General features: G+C 63.9%; 2 protein-coding genes and 1 long non-coding RNA gene across 3 annotated transcripts; all 3 read left to right on the forward strand.

Moving 5' to 3' along the window:
- Positions 1 to 1,228: 1,228 nt before the first annotated feature.
- Positions 1,229 to 2,165, forward strand: LOC129736082 (uncharacterized). The gene is made up of 3 exons (XR_008732258.1): positions 1,229 to 1,420; positions 1,704 to 1,813; positions 2,077 to 2,165. It is a non-coding gene; the product is annotated as an uncharacterized LOC129736082 (long non-coding RNA).
- Positions 2,166 to 2,181: 16 nt separating this feature from the next.
- LOC129736088 (maestro heat-like repeat-containing protein family member 6) lies at positions 2,182 to 6,492 on the forward strand. The gene is made up of 11 exons (XM_055710333.1): positions 2,182 to 2,226; positions 2,428 to 2,582; positions 2,709 to 2,856; positions 2,995 to 3,173; positions 3,262 to 3,399; positions 3,587 to 3,701; positions 3,955 to 4,092; positions 4,672 to 4,848; positions 5,305 to 5,460; positions 5,937 to 6,038; positions 6,379 to 6,492. Exons 1-11 carry the CDS (start codon positions 2,182 to 2,184, stop codon positions 6,490 to 6,492), a joined length of 1,467 nt encoding a protein of 488 aa, XP_055566308.1.
- Positions 6,493 to 11,991: 5,499 nt separating this feature from the next.
- On the forward strand, positions 11,992 to 20,481 carry LOC129736089 (maestro heat-like repeat-containing protein family member 7). The gene is made up of 20 exons (XM_055710335.1): positions 11,992 to 12,180; positions 12,568 to 12,647; positions 12,904 to 13,024; positions 13,148 to 13,234; positions 13,817 to 13,921; positions 14,214 to 14,397; positions 14,681 to 14,790; positions 15,054 to 15,203; positions 15,404 to 15,558; positions 15,685 to 15,832; positions 15,971 to 16,149; positions 16,238 to 16,375; positions 16,563 to 16,677; positions 16,931 to 17,068; positions 17,648 to 17,824; positions 18,281 to 18,436; positions 18,913 to 19,014; positions 19,351 to 19,453; positions 19,683 to 19,736; positions 19,992 to 20,481. The coding sequence occupies exons 1-20, from the start codon at positions 11,992 to 11,994 to the stop codon at positions 20,078 to 20,080; spliced, it is 2,580 nt and encodes an 859-aa protein (XP_055566310.1). The 3' UTR covers positions 20,081 to 20,481.
- Positions 20,482 to 21,267: the final 786 nt, after the last annotated feature.

Genomic DNA, 21,267 nt, shown 5'->3' on the forward strand with positions numbered 1-21,267 from the left:
ACCCACAGGAGGACACCCAGGACCCCGAGGCTTCCCTCTACTCCAAGGTATGCCACAGGGTGAACCACGGGGAGATCCCCTGCCCCAGGGTCCCTTCCTGGGCACCGCAGGGCCATGGCCGTCCCTCCCTGGCTTCCAGGGCTGCCCCCAAGACTCTGTCTCCCTCGCAGACCATGGCCGTGATGGACAGCATGCTGCAGGTGCTGGTATGCAGTGCTGGCACGCTTGGCATCCTGGAGCTGCAGAACGTCTTGCAGGTCTGGCCTTGGCACAGGGTCCCTATGGGCAGTGACCCCCGGCTCCAGCGGTGACCCACCCAGCGCCTGGTGCAAGGAATGGGGCAGGCAATGCCCCTCCTTCCCCGCCATGCCCCTCCCACTAGCCCCTTGCCTCCTGGCTGCTGCCAGAGCCCCTTCTCCTGCCACAGCTCACCCCACCTCTGCAGCCGTGCTTGCTGCCCATCCTGCCCAACACTCCCGCCCAGACAGACCTGCCTGTCTGGCTTGGCAAGGGGAGCCCAGCCCTGGGGCTTTCCCCCTCCAGCTTTACCACGGCACATATCCCAGAGCCCCCACCACCCTTCCCCAGGGAGCTGGTCACCACAGAGCCTTGGGGTCCCTGGGTGGGGGGTGGAGGGACGTTGTTTGAGGGGGAAGGAGTGGAAGGCAGCAGAGGCAGCAGCAGGAGCGGGATGCGGCGACCTGCCTGGCCGCAGCAGGTTGCTGCGAGAGGCAAGAAGGACACATGCCCCATCCCAGGCATTGCCCCGGAGCAAGCCTGCCTCTGCCGTGCTGCGCCATGCCACCTCCCTGGCACACCAGCAGCTTTTCTCCTCCCAGGTCCTGCTGCCCTTCACCAAGTCCCAGAGGGAAGCAGTGCAGGAGAGGGCCATGGCGCGGATTGCCACGCTGATCGAATTCACCACCACCTGCTCCATGCCACAGGTACCGAGCTCCTGGTCTGGGCAGTCCCACTGCCCTGTCCCTGCAGCCCGGAGCCCTGGCACCTCCTGGGGAAGTTGGGCACCCAGTCAGCAGGAGGCTGGGAGCAGGAGTCTTTGCCCTGTCCCTGCCCTGTCCACGCTCTCTCCCAGGGCAGGGCCGGGCAGGGCTGCCGCAGGCACAGGCAGGAACTTGGCTTCCCTGCTCCGGCCTGGTGCCCGGCTGCTCTGGGAGCAGCTGCGGCTCACCTTGTGACCGGCCTCACCTTGTGCCTGCACTGCCTCTCTTCCCCCAGGTCTGCTCCTGCTTTGCACAAACTATAGTCCTCAGACACCAGTGCTCCAAGAGTCATCAGTTTGCCATACTGGGGCTGCTGGTGGGGCACCTCATTCTCTGCTGCACCTGCAAGCATGAGAGGACCCGCCACGAGGCTGCAGTCGCTCTCCATCACCTGCACACCTTCATCCTGCAGCAGAGAAGTAAGAGAGGCCGTGTCGGGCTTGGTCCCCCCCAGCATGGGCAGCCAGTGGCCACCCTCCTTGGCCAGAGAAAGCCGCATACAACCTGCCTGCCTGCCTGCAGTCTGAAGAGCCATTTCCTCTCAGCCCTGCTCACAATAGCCCTGGACCCTCCCTGCGTATCTGCTCCACAGACCTGTCAGGGCGTCCCAGTCCTTTGCCAGTGCCTTTTCTGCCCAGCACTCAGACTGCACCTCCAGCTCTGCACCCTCTCTCTCAGCACCCCGGGTTTTCTCCTCCCCAGGCAGGCAGCGCTGGCCGCATGACAGAGGGCAGCTGGAGCACCAGGAGGTCTGGCAAGCGAGGCAGCCCCAGCAGCTTTTGCAAACCAGCAGTGCCAGAGAAATCTTCTTGGTAAGAAGGGCCTTCAGCTCCTGGCTGGCGGGATCAGCATGAGCGAAGGGACACCTGATGCATGGCGATAGCGGGGGCTTGTGCCGATCCTGAGCAGGGGCGAGGCAAAGGCCTCCAGTGAGCTCTGGTTCCCCATGGCACCCTGACCCCCACCGTCCATCTGCCCAGTGCAGCCTGGCTCTGCGTCCCACTCCCTGCACAGCCAAGATGCTCTGGGGGATGCTCTAGGTGACAAATCTCCCTTCCTCTCCTTCATGCCGCAGAAGTTCACGAAATACCTCCGTCCCTCTGACCGGGCAGACATCATCCTCCTAGCCATCAAGAACATGAGAGACCCAGGCACCTACAGCATCCGTGTGGCTGCCCACATGGTGGATGTCCTTGTGCTGGGCCCTGCCTTCCAGCCGGGGCAGGTGAGTCGCCCAGGGGTGGCACAGCTGATGCTCCAGCCCCCCGGGGCACCGTTCCTCCCCCGGCTCTGCACCTGGCCAGCGCTGACACCATCTCCAGCTGGCATACCACAACGGGAACAGAAGCAGCTCCCAGTGGGAGCTGGGGAAACAGCCGCGCTCACCCGACTGACATCCCTACTCCCTCCTGTGTCTCCTCTCCAGGTCTTGAAGATCGTGCACGCCATCTACACAAACCTGCCCTCCATCAGGATGCTGGTAGCCGTCAACAGCCTGGACAGGGCCCTGCGCGTGCTGGCAGACAAACACCCCAGCGAGGTGGTGGCCGGCCTGCTGCAGTGCTCCCCAACATGCACCTAGTAAGGGGCTCACCAGACTTTAGGGCTGCTCTCACACTGGCAGAGGGGCCCCAAGACCCTCCCAAGGGACTTCAGGCCGGCCTTACTCCTGGGTGTCCCCACTGACAGAGCCCTGGTTCTCCACAGTGTCGCCATGACCATGTGGACGGTGATGCTCTTTGAGCCCCAGGCTGCGAAGAAGGTGCTGCAGGAGCTCATCAACGTGATGATGAACCAGTCGCTGCACAAGACCTCCGCCTCTACCAAGGACAACCCGCGCATCCTCTCCCTGGCTGTGAGTTGCTGGATGAGGCCTCACTGACCTCCGGGGCTGCTCTCAGCTCTCTGGGGCCACCCCTTCCCTTCCATGCCCGCCCCAAGCCTTGGCCTCCCCAGGGGTCAGGGAGATATCCGTGTCTGGTGTCTTCTGCAGGCAGCCAGGACCATAAGCAAGATCCTCCTGCAGTCCAGCTGCCCACGGGACGCGGAAGCCATTTTCCCCCGGCTTTTCCTGGCACTGCTTTTCCAAGTGTCATTCACCACAGAGCTGGCGCCAAAGGAGGTGCAAATCTTCTGGAAGGGCCACCAACAGGGTCTGATTGCTCCTATCAGGTGCGCCATCCCTGTCCGCTCGTCCCTGCCAGCCACCTGGAGCCAAGCCAGGGGTCCCGGTGGGAGCTGAGCATTTCTCCTCGTGCAGGTCTGTGGTGCGGGCCATGACGGTGCTGCTCTGCAGGATGGGCCTTGAGAGCCACATGCTGGCCATCGAGGCGCAGGGTGGCTGGGACATGCTGCTCAGTGCCCAGACCCACCTCATGGGAGTGCGCATCGTGGCCAGGTGAGAGCCCCTTCTCCACACTCCTGGGGGACTGTGCACCCCACCCCACCCCCTCCCTTGGGGCTGATGGCAGGGGGTCCCCACTGCTTGCAGAAAGTGCTGCAGTCCAGTGATGACCACACTGGTGCGAACCCCAGAGATGTGCCCGCCTGGCTCAGGCCTGACAGTGCTTCCTTCCCCCTTCCAGGGAGATGATGAAGACCCCAAGATCCCTGCGCTCCACCATCTTCCGCCATCTGGCAGAGCTCCTCTATGTGGAGAACCCCTCCTGGGAGATGGTCGCCATGGTCTTCTTTGTTGAGGTGAGCCTGATGGCACTGCTCCAAGCTCCCTCCGATGCTCAGTTCTCCCATGCCCGCTGCTGCAGCGGCAGCTGGGGCAGCAGGTGGGCTCTGGCTGGTACCACGGAGGAGCAAGGCGAGCAACCAGTGTGGTGTGGGGCACGGGGGCTCTCCGCAGTCCCTGCTGCCTCCATTCAGGCTTGGCCTTGCCCTGCCTGAGCTGACGGCTGGAGCCAGCGCTGCACCTCTCCAGCTCCCGTTGCGTGTGTTTCAGATGGTGGGCTGCATTGGCCTCAGTGAAGAGCTGGACTGTGCCCTGGCAATCTTCCCCACGTATCTGCAGAGCCAGTGCCTGGGGATGCCCACCCTGGTGCTCAGGGCCATCCTCAGGCTCACCGAGAGGCCTGACACAGTGAGTAGGGGGCAGCTGGGGCAGCCAGGACAACAGCCCATGGCAGAGCTGTGGGTGGTAGGTAACATGGCGGCGTGGGCTTTTCTGGGCATGGGGAGCTGAGCCAGCTGCAGCCAGCTCTCCCGCGTCCCTGGCCCACTGCCCCATGGCAAGGGGAGAGGCAGCAGTGCCGAGGGGAACAGCACGTCCCAGCAGGGATGATGGCAGCAGAGCCACGTGCCCGAGTGTGGGGTCTGCAGAGCGTGGCCGTGGGGTGATGAGCCCCGGGATGAAACGCAGGGCCTGCTGGCAGCTTGCGCAGCTTTCCAAGCAGCGCTGGTCACCCACCAGGCTGCTCAGGGGGTCTGCTGCAAAAGGGGGCAGCCGAGGGTCTGGCAAGGAGCCAGAGCTGTCTGTCCTCCCCCTGCGCACCCTGCTCTTCCCATGGCCGTGCCAGGGAGCCCTGTCTGCCAGGCGCTTGCCCTCCTAACCCATGCTGCCTGCTGAGAAGCCAGCGGGGAGGCCAGTGCTCACGGGGAGGGTTTTCAGCCCTGCGGTCACTTGCCGCTTTACAAAAATGAGGTGGCGTGTCTCACACAGGTATGGAAAACCCTTGCCCTGCTGCCGTACGTCATGGAGCGGCTGCAGGCTGATGACAGCGACGGCAGCGCCGTGGCCCTCTCCGTGCTTGACAACATGCTCCAGCTTCCGGCGGGGAAGTTGCCCAGCCTCATTGCCCCGGCGCTGGCTGACAAGCTCCAGCCACTCTTTGACAATGTAAGGCTGGCGGAGAGCCCCATGCTCCCCTCATTCAGCGCCTCGCTCGCGTCTCCCACCGCAGCCCCCATGCTCTGCAGGAGGATGCTTTGCCCTGCAGCCCCCAGGCACTGTCGCTGCCCTCGGTGACTCCGTGCTGCACCCCAAACCCCCAGCGTGGACTCACCCTGGCTCGGCCTCCTTGCCGCAGGGCGGACGGGGGTGGCAGGACAGCAGCCGGTGTGCTGAGCAACACCAATGTGCACCCTGCCCTGGCAGCATCCCCCAGTCCTCCACAGGGTCTCCCTCTCCGGCCCCCAGCCCCTCTGCACAGACATTCTGCATGCCACGGCTCATGCACTCCCTTATGGAGCAGGGCTGCCTGCAGCCATCTGGGGGAAGTTCACCTCCACGTCAGCCCCTCGCTTGCCATGGGCTTGCGCTTGGGGCTGAGGTCCTCCTCCCCTCCTTCCCCAGCATTTGGACACTGTGCGGGAGCAATCCATCCACCTCTTCCAAAGCTTGATGTGGCTCGTGGTGGGCGCTGAAAAGAAGAAGATGAAGAAGAAGGTGTGGAGCAGCCTGCTGCCACTGCTCTTGCACCTGCACGATCAGAACAGAAGTGTGGCCAAGGTGGGATTCTTAGCCTGACCGGTCCTTTGGGCCCGGCAATGCTGACACTGGACCCTTCAAATGTGTGCCACTGGGAGGTCTAGCTTGCTGAGTCCCTAGGGCCAGGCAGAGCCCCCCTCCCTGCCCACTGCTGCCCTTCTCCTGCTGCTGCCCAGGTGGACGGGGAGGTGGGTCCCTTTCCCACCCAGCTCCCTCTGCACAGCCCCTGGCATGGGTCCTGCAGCCCCAGAGACTGAGCTACAGCTCCACAACAGCCTGGGGCCCCCAGGGCCAAAGCACTGAAGCCCTGACGGCCTTCCAGTCAGAGAGGGTGATTGTCCTTCTCTTCCCCGGGGTGCTGAACATGGTGACAGCACCAATTCCCAGCTGGAGCGACTTCCTGGCATGGGGTAGAAGAGGTTCTGAGCCCCGCCAAGAGGGAGGACACAGGGTCCTGCGCCCTCGATGGTGGTGCTGGCATCTCTGTTGCTCACCAGGCCTCCCAGGAAGCCCTCCGCAGTGCTGGCCTGTTCCTGAAGTGGAGGCAGCTGGTGCACATGGCTGCGACCGGGCAGGCATGGAGGATCAGCGAGTGCCTGGTAAGCAGAGCCCCAACACCCCAGGGATCTTCCCCGGGCCAGCCCTGCCCTGTGCCCTGCGGGGGGTGGGGGTGGAAGGCTGTGCCCCCTTGGCTGCACACACCCTCCTGGAGCAGGCTCTGCTCCGCATTGCCTTTGCCCCTGGGGTCCCCAAGGGGACCCTGCCACTAGGATGGCACCCCTGCATCCCTGGGAGCCTGATGCTCCCTCTGAACCCCGGTGCCACACAGTGGGGAGCTGGGGATGTCCTGCTGGGGGGAAGGGGGATGGCCCTGGGTGGAGGGATGGCCAAATGCGGGGGCAGCTCTGCGCCGACCCTGCACCCTTCTCCTCTCTCCAGCTGGCCAAGAAGGGGAGCAGGGCCATGGCCTACCTGCGCCGGAGCCTGCATTACCTGCACAGCTCGCAGGAGCCCCTGCGATGGGAGGCTGTCAGGTTCATCGGTGAGCCATGACTCCCAGGGTCCCTGTGTCCCAGCACAGGACCTATGGGGCACCCCTTCACCCCCTCCTGCCCCTGCCTGCACAGGTGGGGCTGGCAGGAGGCTCATCCATCCCCTCCCTGATGCTGCACTCCGGGGTCAGCCCTCCCGGGGGGACCGTGCAGCCAGGTGGGCTGGCTGCAAGGGTCTCTGAGCGGCAGCAGCATCCTTGACACACTGTGTTGCTCCAGGGCTCGTTGGGCGGTGCGTGCGTGAGCAGTGGTACCTGGAGTACATCCGACATGGTGAGCGAGGGCAGTGGGGAGGAGGAAGGAGCTAGCACGGAGCTCCCCCCCGCAACCTGGGCAAGGGGGGATCTGCTCCCAGCGTGCCTAGGGGGGACGGGGTGTTTCTGCAGGGGGCTATTCCTGAGAAGCAGCTTCCGGCCGAGCCACCTGTCCCCTGGCTGCCTCCTGGCCCTGGCAATCACAGGGTGCAGTGTGCCCTGCCTGGAGGGGACACAGGGCTGTCACCTCACCTCTGCTGCTTTGTCCCCACAGTCCTTAAAGGCGCAATGAAAGACACCAGCCCCCTGGTCTCCTCCCTGGCAACTCAGACACTCCACATCCTTTGATGACGAAGGCTGTAAGGGGTGGTTTAACCTATGACTGCTGCGTTTATGGCTGCCAAGGACACGGGGGAGGTGGCACTCGACCCCCAGCGAGGGCTCTGCTCAGGCAGAGACGAAGCAGCAGCCCCAGCCCGAGGATGCTCTGCAGGCTTCTCTTCCTGAAGGCTAACAGGGAAGAAGACACCTCAGCCCCAGAGGAGCTGGCGTCCTCTGGAGAGCAGCAGGACAACTGCTCTTTCCAGTGGTCCAGGGCAAAGACGTGCCCTCATGCTTCGCCTTTGCCATAAAGTGCCAGCTGCTCCACTGGGCTGTGAAGCAGAGGGGAGAAGCCCAAGGTGGAGCCGAAGCAGAACTTGAAAGCAATGCCTTCCTTCCCCTCTCCAGGGCCACGCTGCCGGAATAAATGACTTTTTCTTCCACCCACTGTCTGAGCAGCCTGCACTGCCTGGGGCTGACGTGGCCAAGCCCAGGGGCTACCAAGCCACCGATGCTCTGGCTCCAGCAGCACAGGCCCCTCCATGTCCCCAGCAGGATGGGCAGCTCTGCCTCCTGCCCGTGCCGCTTGTCCCCACCTGCCCTGCAGCCACTGCTGCCCAGCACGTCACGAGAGCAGCAGTAAGAGGGCACACTGCAAAACCAAGCCCTCTGTTGAGCCATCAACAAAGCCCAACAAACAAAGCCCAAGCCTTTGACCAGTCTCCAAAGGGGAGACCACCTGCGGGCAGCCAGCAGCCCCTCCACGATGCCCCGGGCATGCACGGCAACAGTCTTTGGCCACCTATGGCCGGGGCGGTGAGCCTGTGGCGGCACAGAGGCCGGCCGAAGGGCGCTCCCACTGCCCGCCGGGCTGCCCGCTCCCGGCTGTCCCGCACACCGGCCCCTCAGAGCCCACGCCACCGCCTTCCCGACCCCGCTGCCCCTGCGGCCCCACCGCCCCTCAGCACCGCGGGCCGGCCCCGCGCCTCCGCACAGAGCGGCAGAATCAGACTGGTCCGGGCTGGCAGGGACCTCTGGAGGCCATCCAGCCCAAGGCCCTGCGAAAGCAGCTCCCCCAGGAGCCGGCCGCTCAGGGTCACGGCCAGGCGGGGTTTGAGAGCCTCCAGAGACTGCCCAGCCCCGGGGCAGCCCACCCCAGGCCGTGACACCCCCACAGCAAAGCCCATCTCCTCCTGCTCGGAAGGGAAGGAGCTCCCTGTGTGGCCGTTTGTGCCCATTGCCCCTTGTCCCGTTGATAAGATCCCGTCGGGCCGAGGCCCAGGTGCGGTGCCCAGAGCCCAGGCAGCGCCCTGAGGGAAGGTGCCGGAGGCAGTGACAGGCACGGGGGCTGGTGGCCCTTCCCCTGGCCGCCTGGCCTCAGCCACTCCTGCAGCTGGGGCGAGAGAAGGCTCCAGGAGCCCAGGGACTGGGGCTCCCAACTAGGCACACGTAGAAGCCTCTGGGACTCTTTGTCCAACAGCCCTGCTGGCAGCTCCGGCGCTGGATCCAGGAGTGGTGATCTCCCTCCCTCTCTAGCTGTCTTGCCCGATGGCGCGCCCCTGCCGCCTCAGCTTTTTCTCCTAAAGTAATACAAGGCCTACCCCAGCTTCTCCTAAAGCCACATAGCTTGGTTGGATATAATTGTGAAAGGGTCAATGTTTACTGGGTGTTTGTTCCATTAAAGTTGATGTTTAGGTACGGACCTTGGGTGTTACCTCAGCGCAACCCACACCAAGGGCATTTGCGAGTCTGAGTCGCTCTCTCCCTCCTCATAGCTGGGATGTGACAGATCCCCCCTGAGTCTTCTCTCCTGCAGGCTGAACAGGCCCAGCCCCCTCAGCCTGTCCTCCTAAGGGAGATGCTCCAGTCCCCTCACCATCTTTGTAGCCCTCTGCTGGCCCCTCTCCAGTACTTCCTTGTCTCTCTTGAACTGGGGAGTACCTTCTGGAGCCCTCACCCATGGCATTCCTCCAAGGAGGTCCTTGAAGAAGCCAGCGTTAGCTCTCCTGAAGGCCAGGGCGGCAATCCTACTTGTCGGCTCGCTTCCTCAGCACAGGACCCTGAACTCCGCCATCTCATGGTCATTGCGGCCAAGGCTGCCTTCAACTTTCACATCCCCAACCAGCCCTCTGCTTGCAAAGACAGGCTGTAAGAGCACACCTTGCCTCGTTGGTTCCTCCACCACCTGCGTCAAAAAGTTACCGTCGGTGCTCTGCAGGAACCTCCTGGACTGTGTCAGCCTAGCTGGGTTGTCTTTCCAGCAGGTATCAGGGAGGCTGAAGTCCCCCGTGAGAACCAGGGCCTGGCATCGTGAGGCTGCCTGCCATTGTCTGTAGAAGGCCTCACTGGCTTCCCCTCCCTCATCAGGTGGCCCGTAGCAAACACCTACAACGGCATCCCGCGTGTTGGCGGGCCCCTTCATCTTTACCCGTAACCTCTTGACTCGTCCTGCACCCACCCCAAGGGAGAGCTCGAGACCTTCCCGTTGCTCCCTCACACAAAGAGCAACTCCACCACCTCTCCCTGCTGGCCTCTTTTCTAAAAAGTACACAGCCACCCACGACAGCATCCCAGCCGTGGAGGCTATCCCGCCATGTCTCCGTAACCGCAATGAGATCATGGCCCTGCGACCGCACACAGATCTTTCATTCTTCCTGGTGATTCCCTGTGCCGCGTGTGTGGGTGTATGGGCACTGCAGAGAGGCGATCGAGCACACAGGTTTCCCGGGAGGGGTGCAAGAGGATCCACCGCCGCCATGCACAGCCTGGAGGCGGTTGGCCTTCTGGGACTCATCTCGGGAGGCAGCTAAGGAACACATATCGCTGCTCTGCTTGGCCTGGCCTAGGCCCCAGGCGCAGGTGATGGCACGAGCATTGCCGCACTGCAGCCCTCCCCCTGCATCCTTCGCTTTAAAGCTCACCTCGCCAGGTTGGCCCAGCAGGCCTGGGCTGGGCCCAGTGGGGCTGGGGTGAGGAGCAGGGGGACTCCCCCCGCCCCCGCCCGGCTTCCAGCCAAGGGATGATGGAACAGTGCCCTGCACCATGGCAACAGTGACCAGGGTAACCCGAGTGACCCCACCAGTGCCAGTCTGTGCGGCTGCGGCTGAGCGCACGGGAGGGCGTCTGTCGTCCCTGTGTGCCCACCAGCCTTGGAGCAAGGGGAGCCGCGCAGGCCTTGTCCCGAGCCCCAGGTGGAAGAGAGAAGAGCCTCGGCGTGCCTGACGGTGTGGGGGCTGAGCCCCAGCTCAGCCTGGCCACAAGCGGGTGCAGCCCCAGGAGCGAGGTGACAGAGGGGTCCCTACGACAAGTGGCATGCCCCCAGTCTAGATGAACCCCAGCCCCATAGAGGGAGAAGGAGGAAGAGGGAGTCAGTCCCAACCCCCTGGGGCAAGGAGCGGTCAGTGGGGCCCTGGGGCATCAGGAAGGGTCACAGTGGGGCACTTTGTGACGTGACGTGTCACCCAGTGCTGCCCCCACAGTGTCTGGGAGGAAGGTGCTGGGGCAGGCTGGTGGCAAGGAGCCCCCTGAACAGAGCTACTTCTGCCCCACCGCCCCTGGCAGGGCAGCCCCGGGTGGTGCAGGCTTCCCTTCACCCCTTTCCTCTCTCCCTGCTGCAGGATGTCGAGGATACCCGCCAGCCACCCCAGGTAGTCCTGGCAGGAGAAGGACAGAGCTGCCCCAGCTCCCAGCTCGCGGCTGAAGCCCAACAATCTGTGCAAGTTCCCGCTGCTGCATGCGCGTGAGTGTGAGGGCATCGTGGGCAGGGGGCTGCCCACGCTGCTCACCCTGCCCTGCCCTGCCCCAGACTCGCAGCCCCCGGCCAGGCTGGCAGCCAGGCTCCCATGGGGCAGCAGCCAAAGACCCGGCCCTGCCACAGCATCCCTGGGGCAGGGACCCTCCCTGCCCCTGGTACCAGTGCATCCTTCACCCAGGCACACCGGGCCCCCTCCTGGTGCTGCCCTCCAGCATCGCACCCTCACCCCTGGGGCGCGCAGGGGACACCAGTGTCCCAGCCTTGAGCTGGGGCTGGGGACATCCCCAGGAGCTGGGCGGAGGGCTCACGCTTTCCCCACGGCCTGACCCCAGCCCTGCCTGCTCTGTGCCCGCCAGATTCCTGCCACTCGGACTTGGCTGCGCCCATGGAGGAAGAGAATACCCTGGACATCATCCGAGGCTTCCTCAGGATCAGACCAAAGGTATGCGTGGCCACTTCTACGAGGCTGTGCCCCTACCTCCCGGCCAGTCTTTCTGCCCACATGCCCTGCTCACAAGGTGCCAGGGGCTATGCCCCCTCCCAGCTATCTCTCCCCACTGACACTGTTATCCAAAAAGTGTGCGCCTTCGCCCGTTGGGCAAGAGCCAACCAACACACAGAGTCCAGGCATTTCTTTATTACAGATTCGCGCAAAGCTTGGGCTTAGGTGATGATGCTCTACGAAGCAAGCGCAAAGCTCAGAAGAACAAGATTAACATTTATGCAGTCTAGTTATACATACGTATTTTCCAAACTCTGCCTAAAAGATGCTATTGGTAATTAGTACGCGCGGTAGCTTTCCGTTGGTCTATATATCTCTCGCTTTGATTTCAAGTTACAGTGTGTTTTTCATTTACTGCATGTCTGAGGGAGGGGTGAGGGTGAGTCCTTTAGTCCTGAATGGATTCGGTTGTTGCGTTCCCCCCACCCCCCACCCCCCCACCCCCCCCCCGCTGCCTTTACCTTGCCCCTAGTTACAGTCTCGTTCCGCTGGCTTCTTGCCTTTGTTGCAAGTAACGGGCTGTTGGCACCTCCTGGGGTGAGGTGTTCCCCTTATCAGGCTTGGAGTTCTCCTTCAAGGGCACTTGTCATTAGGACAAAGTTACAGGCGTATGGCGACCCTAACTTCCCGAGCAGAAGTGAATCACTTCATGTTGACTACAATGTGATAATGGGGATCGAATGCATAGCTAGACATCAGCGTTGTCTGTCCCTCTGTCCCCTCCTCGGCTGGCAGCAAGCAGACCAGAAGCTGAAGTTTCTGGCCTCCATCTGCACCGTCTGCGACACCGCCAGCATGGACTCCAGCGTGTGGGACGAGCTTCACGACTTTCAGTGCGAGGTGGTGGACACCATCCAGGTGAGGGGACAAGCAGTCAGGCCTCAAGAGGCAGGCCCAGGGGCAGTGGGCAGTGGCACAGCCCTGGGGGCAGGAGAGGGCTTGGCCGGGTAGGGGGGTGCGAAGGAGCGCTGCTCCAGGTTTCTCTCCTTGGAGATGTTCTAAAGCCACTGGCGTGGCCCGACTGGAGCTGGGGGTTGGACCCAATGATGTTTGCAGGTCCCTTGGCCAGCCTGTGGCTCCGTGATGGGCACAGAACTTGCCACCACGGGGCCTGGGACCACTGAGTGCTGGGTTGGGAGGGGGTGCCAGGATGGGGGCAGCCGGGGCTCTGCCAGCCCCGCAGGCTCTTGCTGGGTGAAGGAGACTGCCCCATCCTGACGTGACTCACCCTGCTGTGCTCCCCAGGTGCTGCTGCAACAGGAGCCCACTGACGACCTGGGCACCACGGTGCGGCAGCAAGCCATGTTGGCCATCACCTCCATGAGGTACCTGCCCCGGCCCCCAGCTTGGCCTCCTCGGTGCCAGGTGGCCCCGACAGCACTCGTCCCATATGGGGGGCATCCCCAGTGCTGGGTCTGAGAGGGAGGGGCAGGGGGCGGTACAGGGTTTTCCCCCTCAACTTGAGTGTCAGTAGCGTGGGGCTTGACATGACCCCTGCGGCGTGGGAGCCGAGCCAGGTCTCCAGCCCCAGAGTCTGCCTCTCCCTGGCTGGGCCCCAAGAGCACCCCTTTGTCCCTGCAGCAGAGTGGGACTGCTTCTGGAGGAGAAGACAAGCAGCCTCCTCCAAGCCTGCTTCTGCAGCATCTTCTACCAGCACCCACAGGAGGACACCCAGGACCCCGAGGCTTCCCTCTACTCCAAGGTATGCCACAGGGAGAACCACGGGGAGATCCCCTGCCCCAGGGTCCCTTCCTGGGCACCGCAGGGCCATGGCCGTCCCTCCCTGGCTTCCAGGGCTGCCCCCAAGACTCTGTCTCCCTCGCAGACCATGGCCGTGATGGACAGCATGCTGCAGGTGCTGGTATGCAGTGCTGGCACGCTTGGCATCCTGGAGCTGCAGAACATCTTGCAGGTCTGGCCTTGGCACAGGGTCCCTATGGGCAGTGACCCCCGGCTCCAGCGGTGACCCACCCAGCGCCTGGTGCAAGGAATGGGGCAGGCAATGCCCCTCCTTCCCCGCCATGCCCCTCCCACTAGCCCCTTGCCTCCTGGCTGCTGCCAGAGCCCCTTCTCCTGCCACAGCTCACCCCACCTCTGCAGCCGTGCTTGCTGCCCATCCTGCCCAACACTCCCGCCCAGACAGACCTGCCTGTCTGGCTTGGCAAGGGGAGCCCAGCCCTGGGGCTTTCCCCCTCCAGCTTTACCACGGCACATATCCCAGAGCCCCCACCACCCTTCCCCAGGGAGCTGGTCACCACAGAGCCTTGGGGTCCCTGGGTGGGGGGTGGAGGGACGTTGTTTGAGGGGGAAGGAGTGGAAGGCAGCAGAGGCAGCAGCAGGAGCGGGATGCGGCGACCTGCCTGGCTGCAGCAGGTTGCTGCGAGAGGCAAGAAGGACACATGCCCCATCCCAGGCATTGCCCCGGAGCAAGCCTGCCTCTGCCGTGCTGCGCCATGCCACCTCCCTGGCACACCAGCAGCTTTTCTCCTCCCAGGTCCTGCTGCCCTTCACCAAGTCCCAGAGGGAAGCAGTGCAGGAGAGGGCCGTGGCGCGGATTGCCACGCTGATCCACTTCACCACCACCTGCTCCATGCCACAGGTACCGAGCTCCTGGTCTGGGCAGTCCCACTGCCCTGTCCCTGCAGCCCGGAGCCCTGGCACCTCCTGGGGAAGTTGGGCACCCAGTCAGCAGGAGGCTGGGAGCAGGAGTCTTTGCCCTGTCCCTGCCCTGTCCACGCTCTCTCCCAGGGCAGGGCCGGGCAGGGCTGCCGCAGGCACAGGCAGGAACTTGGCTTCCCTGCTCCGGCCTGGTGCCCGGCTGCTCTGGGAGCAGCTGCGGCTCACCTTGTGACCGGCCTCACCTTGTGCCTGCACTGCCTCTCTTCCCCCAGGTCTGCTCCTGCTTTGCACAAACTATAGTCCTCAGACACCAGTGCTCCAAGAGTCATCAGTTTGCCATACTGGGGCTGCTGGTGGGGCACCTCATTCTCTGCTGCACCTGCAAGCATGAGAGGACCCGCCACGAGGCTGCAGTCGCTCTCCATCACCTGCACACCTTCATCCTGCAGCAGAGAAGTAAGAGAGGCCGTGTCGGGCTTGGTCCCCCCCAGCATGGGCAGCCAGTGGCCACCCTCCTTGGCCAGAGAAAGCCGCATACAACCTGCCTGCCTGCCTGCAGTCTGAAGAGCCATTTCCTCTCAGCCCTGCTCACAATAGCCCTGGACCCTCCCTGCGTATCTGCTCCACAGACCTGTCAGGGCGTCCCAGTCCTTTGCCAGTGCCTTTTCTGCCCAGCACTCAGACTGCACCTCCAGCTCTGCACCCTCTCTCTCAGCACCCCGGGTTTTCTCCTCCCCAGGCAGGCAGCGCTGGCCGCATGACAGAGGGCAGCTGGAGCACCAGGAGGTCTGGCAAGCGAGGCAGCCCCAGCAGCTTTTGCAAACCAGCAGTGCCAGAGAAATCTTCTCGGTAAGAAGGGCCTTCAGCTCCTGACTGGCGGGATCAGCATGAGCGAAGGGACACCCGATGCATGGCGATAGCGGGGGCTTGCGCCGATCCTGAGCAGGGGCGAGGCCAAGGCCTCCAGTGAGCTCTGGTTCCCCATGGCACCCTGACCCCCACCGTCCATCTGCCCAGTGCAGCCTGGCTCTGCGTCCCACTCCCTGCACAGCCAAGATGCTCTGGGGGATGCTCTAGGTGACAAATCTCCCTTCCTCTCCTTCATGCCGCAGAAGTTCACGAAATACCTCCGTCCCTCTGACCGGGCAGACATCATCCTCCTAGCCATCAAGAACATGAGAGACCCAAGCACCTACAGCATCCGCGTGGCTGCCCACATGGTGGATGTCCTTGTGCTGGGCCCTGCCTTCCAGCCGGGGCAGGTGAGTCGCCCAGGGGTGGCACAGCTGATGCTCCAGCCCCTGGGGCACCGTTCCTCCCCCGGCTCTGCACCTGGCCAGCGCTGACACCATCTCCAGCTGGCATACCACAACGGGAACAGAAGCAGCTCCCAGTGGGAGCTGGGGAAACAGCCGCGCTCACCCGACTGACATCCCCACTCCCTCCTGTGTCTCCTCTCCAGGTCTTGAAGATCGTGCGCGCCATCTACACAAACCTGCCCTCCATCAGGACGCTGGTAGCCGTCAACAGCCTGGACAGGGCCCTGCGCGTGCTGGCAGACAAACACCCCAGCGAGGTGGTGGCCGGCCTGCTGCAGTGCTCCCCAACATGCACCTAGTACGGGGCTCACCAGACTTTAGGGCTGCTCTCACACTGGCAGAGGGGCCCCAAGACCCTCCCAAGGGACTTCAGGCCGGCCTTACTCCTGGGTGTCCCCACTGACAGAGCCCTGGTTCTCCACAGTGTCGCCGTGACCATGTGGACGGTGATGCTCTTTGAGCCCCAGGCTGCGAAGAAGGTGCTGCAGGAGCTCATCAACGTGATGATGAACCAGTCGCTGCACAAGACCTCCGCCTCTACCAAGGACAACCCGCGCATCCTCTCCCTGGCTGTGAGTTGCTGGATGAGGCCTCACTGACCTCCGGGGCTGCTCTCAGCTCTCTGGGGCCACCCCTTCCCTTCCATGCCCGCCCCAAGCCTTGGCCTCCCCAGGGGTCAGGGAGATGTCCGTGTCTGGTGTCTTCTGCAGGCAGCCAGGACCATAAGCAAGATCCTCCTGCAGTCCAGCTGCCCACGGGACGCGGAAGCCATTTTCCCCCGGCTTTTCCTGGCACTGCTTTTCCAAGTGTCATTCACCACAGAGCTGGCGCCAAAGGAGGTGCAAATCTTCTGGAAGGGCCACCAACAGGGTCTGATTGCTCCTATCAGGTGCGCCATCCCTGTCCGCTCGTCCCTGCCAGCCACCTGGAGCCAAGCCAGGGGTCCCGGTGGGAGCTGAGCATTTCTCCTCGTGCAGGTCTGTGGTGCGGGCCATGACGGTGCTGCTCTGCAGGATGGGCCTTGAGAGCCACATGCTGGCCATCGAGGCGCAGGGTGGCTGGGACATGCTGCTCAGTGCCCAGACCCACCTCATGGGAGTGCGCATCGTGGCCAGGTGAGAGCCCCTTCTCCACACTCCTGGGGGACTGTGCACCCCACCCCACCCCCTCCCTTGGGGCTGATGGCAGGGGGTCCCCACTGCTTGCAGAAAGTGCTGCAGTCCAGTGATGACCACACTGGTGCGAACCCCAGAGATGTGCCCGCCTGGCTCAGGCCTGACAGTGCTTCCTTCCCCCTTCCAGGGAGATGATGAAGACCCCAAGATCCCTGCGCTCCACCATCTTCCGCCATCTGGCAGAGCTCCTCTATGTGGAGAACCCCTCCTGGGAGATGGTCGCCATGGTCTTCTTTGTTGAGGTGAGCCTGATGGCACTGCTCCAAGCTCCCTCCGATGCTCAGTTCTCCCATGCCCGCTGCTGCAGCGGCAGCTGGGGCAGCAGGTGGGCTCTGGCTGGTACCATGGAGGAGCAAGGCGAGCAACCAGTGTGGTGTGGGGCACGGGGGCTCTCCGCAGTCCCTGCTGCCTCCATTCAGGCTTGGCCTTGCCCTGCCTGAGCTGACGGCTGGAGCCAGCGCTGCACCTCTCCAGCTCCCGTTGCGTGTGTTTCAGATGGTGGGCTGCATTGGCCTCAGTGAAGAGCTGGACTGTGCCCTGGCAATCTTCCCCACGTATCTGCAGAGCCAGTGCCTGGGGATGCCCACCCTGGTGCTCAGGGCCATCCTCAGGCTCACCGAGAGGCCTGACACAGTGAGTAGGGGGCAGCTGGGGCAGCCAGGACAACAGCCCATGGCAGAGCTGTGGGTGGTAGGTAACGTGGCGGCTTGGGCTTTTCTGGGCATGGGGAGCTGAGCCAGCTGCAGCCAGCTCTCCCGCGTCCCTGGCCCACTGCCCCATGGCAAGGGGAGAGGCAGCAGTGCCGAGGGGAACAGCACGTCCCAGCAGGGATGATGGCAGCAGAGCCACCAGCCCGAGTGTGGGGTCTGCAGAGCGAGGCCGTGGGGTGATGAGCCCCGGGATGAAATGCAGGGCCTGCTGGCGGCTCGCGCAGCTTTCCAAGCAGCGCTGGTCACCCACCAGGCTGCTCAGGGGGTCTGCTGCAAAAGGGGGCAGCCGAGGGTCTGGCAAGGAGCCAGAGCTGTCTGTCCTCCCCCTGCGCACCCTGCTCTTCCCATGGCCGTGCCAGGGAGCCCTGTCTGCCAGGCGCTTGCCCTCCTAACCCATGCTGCCTGCTGAGAAGCCAGCGGGGAGGCCAGTGCTCATGGGGAGGGTTTTCAGCCCTGCAGTCACTTGCTGCTTCACAAAAATGAGGTGGCGTGTCTCACACAGGTATGGAAAACCCTTGCCCTGCTGCCGTACGTCATGGAGCGGCTGCAGGCTGATGACAGCGACGGCAGCGCCGTGGCCCTCTCCGTGCTTGACAACATGCTCCAGCTTCCGGCGGGGAAGTTGCCCAGCCTCATTGCCCCGGCGCTGGCTGACAAGCTCCAGCCACTCTTTGACAATGTAAGGCTGGCGGAGAGCCCCATGCTCCCCTCATTCAGCGCCTCGCTCGCGTCTCCCACCGCAGCCCCCATGCTCTGCAGGAGGATGCTTTGCCCTGCAGCCCCCAGGCACTGTCGCTGCCCTCGGTGACTCCGTGCTGCACCCCAAACCCCCAGCGTGGACTCACCCTGGCTCGGCCTCCTTGCCGCAGGGCGGACGGGGGTGGCAGGACAGCAGCCGGTGTGCTGAGCAACACCAATGTGCACCCTGCCCTGGCAGCATCCCCCAGTCCTCCACAGGGTCTCCCTCTCCGGCCCCCAGCCCCTCTGCACAGACATTCTGCATGCCACGGCTCATGCACTCCCTTATGGAGCAGGGCTGCCTGCAGCCATCTGGGGGAAGTTCACCTCCACGTCAGCCCCTCGCTTGCCATGGGCTTGCGCTTGGGGCTGAGGTCCTCCTCCCCTCCTTCCCCAGCATTTGGACACTGTGCGGGAGCAATCCATCCACCTCTTCCAAAGCGTGATGAGGCTCGTGGTGGGCGCTGAAAAGAAGAAGATGAAGAAGAAGGTGTGGAGCAGCCTGCTGCCACTGCTCTTGCACCTGCACGATCAGAACAAAAGTGTGGCCAAGGTGGGATTCTTAGCCTGACCGGTCCTTTGGGCCCGGCAATGCTGACACTGGACCCTTCAAATGTGTGCCACTGGGAGGTCTAGCTTGCTGAGTCCCTAGGGCCAGGCAGAGCCCCCCTCCCTGCCCACTGCTGCCCTTCTCCTGCTGCTGCCCAGGTGGACGGGGAGGTGGGTCCCTTTCCCACCCAGCTCCCTCCGCACAGCCCCTGGCATGGGTCCTGCAGCCCCAGAGACTGAGCTACAGCTCCACAACAGCCTGGGGCCCCCAGGGCCAAAGCACTGAAGCCCTGACGGCCTTCCAGTCAGAGAGGGTGATTGTCCTTCTCTTCCCCGGGGTGCTGAACATGGTGACAGCACCAATTCCCAGCTGGAGCGTCTTCCTGGCATGGGGTAGAAGAGGTTCTGAGCCCCGCCAAGAGGGAGGACACAGGGTCCTGCGCCCTCGATGGTGGTGGTGGCATCTCTGTTGCTCACCAGGCCTCCCAGGAAGCCCTCCGCAGTGCTGGCCTGTTCCTGAAGTGGAGGCAGCTGGTGCACATGGCTGCGACCGGGCAGGCATGGAGGATCAGCGAGTGCCTGGTAAGCAGAGCCCCAACAATCCTGGGATCTTCCCCGGGCCAGCCCTGCCCTGTGCCCTGCGGGGGGGGTGGAGGGCTGTGCCCCCTTGGCTGCACACACCCTCCTGGAGCAGGCTCTGCTCCGCATTGCCTTTGCCCCTGGGGTCCCCAAGGGGACCCTGCCACTAGGATGGCACCCCTGCATCCCTGGGAGCCTGATGCTCCCTCTGAACCCCGGTGCCACACAGTGGGGAGCTGGGGATGTCCTGCTGGGGGGAAGGGGGATGGCCCTGGGTGGAGGGATGGCCAAACGCGGGGGCAGCTCTGCGCCGACCCTGCACCCTTCTCCTCTCTCCAGCTGGCCAAGAAGAGGAGCAGGGCCATGGCCTACCTGCGCCGGAGCCTGCATTACCTGCACAGCTCGCAGGAGCCCCTGCGATGGGAGGCTGTCAGGTTCATCGGTGAGCCATGACTCCCAGGGTCCCTGTGTCCCAGCACAGGACCTATGGGGCACCCCTTCACCCCCTCCTGCCCCTGCCTGCACAGGTGGGGCTGGCAGGAGGCTCATCCATCCCCTCCCTGATGCTGCACTCCGGGGTCAGCCCTCCCGGGGGGACCGTGCAGCCAGGTGGGCTGGCTGCAAGGGTCTCTGAGCGGCAGCAGCATCCTTGACACACTGTGTTGCTCCAGGGCTCGTTGGGCGGTGCGTGCGTGAGCAGTGGTACCTGGAGTACATCCGACATGGTGAGCGAGGGCAGTGGGGAGGAGGAAGGAGCTAGCACGGAGCTCCCCCCCGCAACCTGGGCAAGGGGGGATCTGCTCCCAGCGTGCCTAGGGGGGACGGGGTGTTTCTGCAGGGGGCTATTCCTGAGAAGCAGCTTCCAGCCGAGCCACCTGTCCCCTGGCTGCCTCCTGGCCCTGGCAATCACAGGGTGCAGTGTGCCCTGCCTGGAGGGGACACAGGGCTGTCACCTCACCTCTGCTGCTTTGTCCCCACAGTCCTTAAAGGCGCAATGAAAGACACCAGCCCCCTGGTCTCCTCCCTGGCAACTCAGACATTCCTCATCCTTGGACGACGAAGGCTGTAAGGGGTGGTTTAACCTGTGATTACTGCGCTTATGGCTGCCAAGGACATGGGGGAGGTGGCACTCGACCCCCAGCGAGGGCTCTGCTCAGGCAGAGACGAAGCAGCAGCCCCAGCCCGAGGATGCTCTGCAGGCTTCTCTTCCTGAAGGCTAACAGGGAAGAAGACACCTCAGCCCCAGAGGAGCTGGCGTCCTCTGGAGAGCGGCAGGACAACTGCTCTTTCCAGTGGTCCAGGGCAAAGACGTGCCCTCATGCTTCGCCTTTGCCATAAAGTGCCAGCTGCTCCACTGGGCTGTGAAGCAGAGGGGAGAAGCCCAAGGTGGAGCCGAAGCAGAACTTGAAAGCAATGCCTTCCTTCCCCTCTCCAGGGCCACGCTGCCGGAATAAATGACTTTTTCTGCCACCCACTGTCTGAGCAGCCTGCACTGCCTGGGGCTGACGTGGCCGAGCCCAGGGGCTACCAAGCCGCCGATGCTCTGGCTCCAGCAGCACAGGCCCCTCCATGTCCCCAGCAGGATGGGCAGCTCTGCCTCCTGCCCGTGCCGCTTGTCACCACCTGCCCTGCAGCCACTGCTGCCCAGCACGTCACGAGAGCAGCAGTAAGAGGGCACACTGCAAAACCAAGCCCTCTGTTGAGCCATTAACAAAGCCCAACAAAGCCCAAGCCTTTGACCAGTCTCCAAAGGGGAGACCACCTGCGGGCAGCCAGCAGCCCCTCCACGATGCCCCGGGCATGCACGGCAACAGTCTTTGGCCACCTATGGCCGGGGCGGTGAGCCTGTGGCGGCACAGAGGCCGGCCGAAGGGCGCTCCCGCTGCCCGCCGGGCTGCCCGCTCCCGGCTGTCCCGCACACCGGCCCCTCAGAGCCCACGCCACCGCCTTCCCGACCCCGCTGCCCCTGCGGCCCCACCGCCCCTCAGCACCGCGGGTCGGCCCCGCGCCTCCGCACAGAGCGGCAGAATCAGACTGGCCAGGGCTGGCAGGGACCTCTGGAGGCCATCCAGCCCAAGGCCCTGCGAAAGCAGCTCCCCCAGGAGCCGGCCGCTCAGGGTCACGGCCAGGCGGGGTTTGAGAGCCTCCAGAGACTGCCCAGCTCCGGGGCAGCCCACCCCAGGCCGTGACACCCCCACAGCAAAGCCCATCTCCTCCTGCTCGGAAGGGAAGGAGCTCCCTGTGTGGCCGTTTGTG

Source organism: Falco cherrug, chromosome 4, assembly GCF_023634085.1.
Source record: "Falco cherrug isolate bFalChe1 chromosome 4, bFalChe1.pri, whole genome shotgun sequence".
Taxonomy (NCBI): Eukaryota; Metazoa; Chordata; class Aves; order Falconiformes; family Falconidae; genus Falco; species Falco cherrug.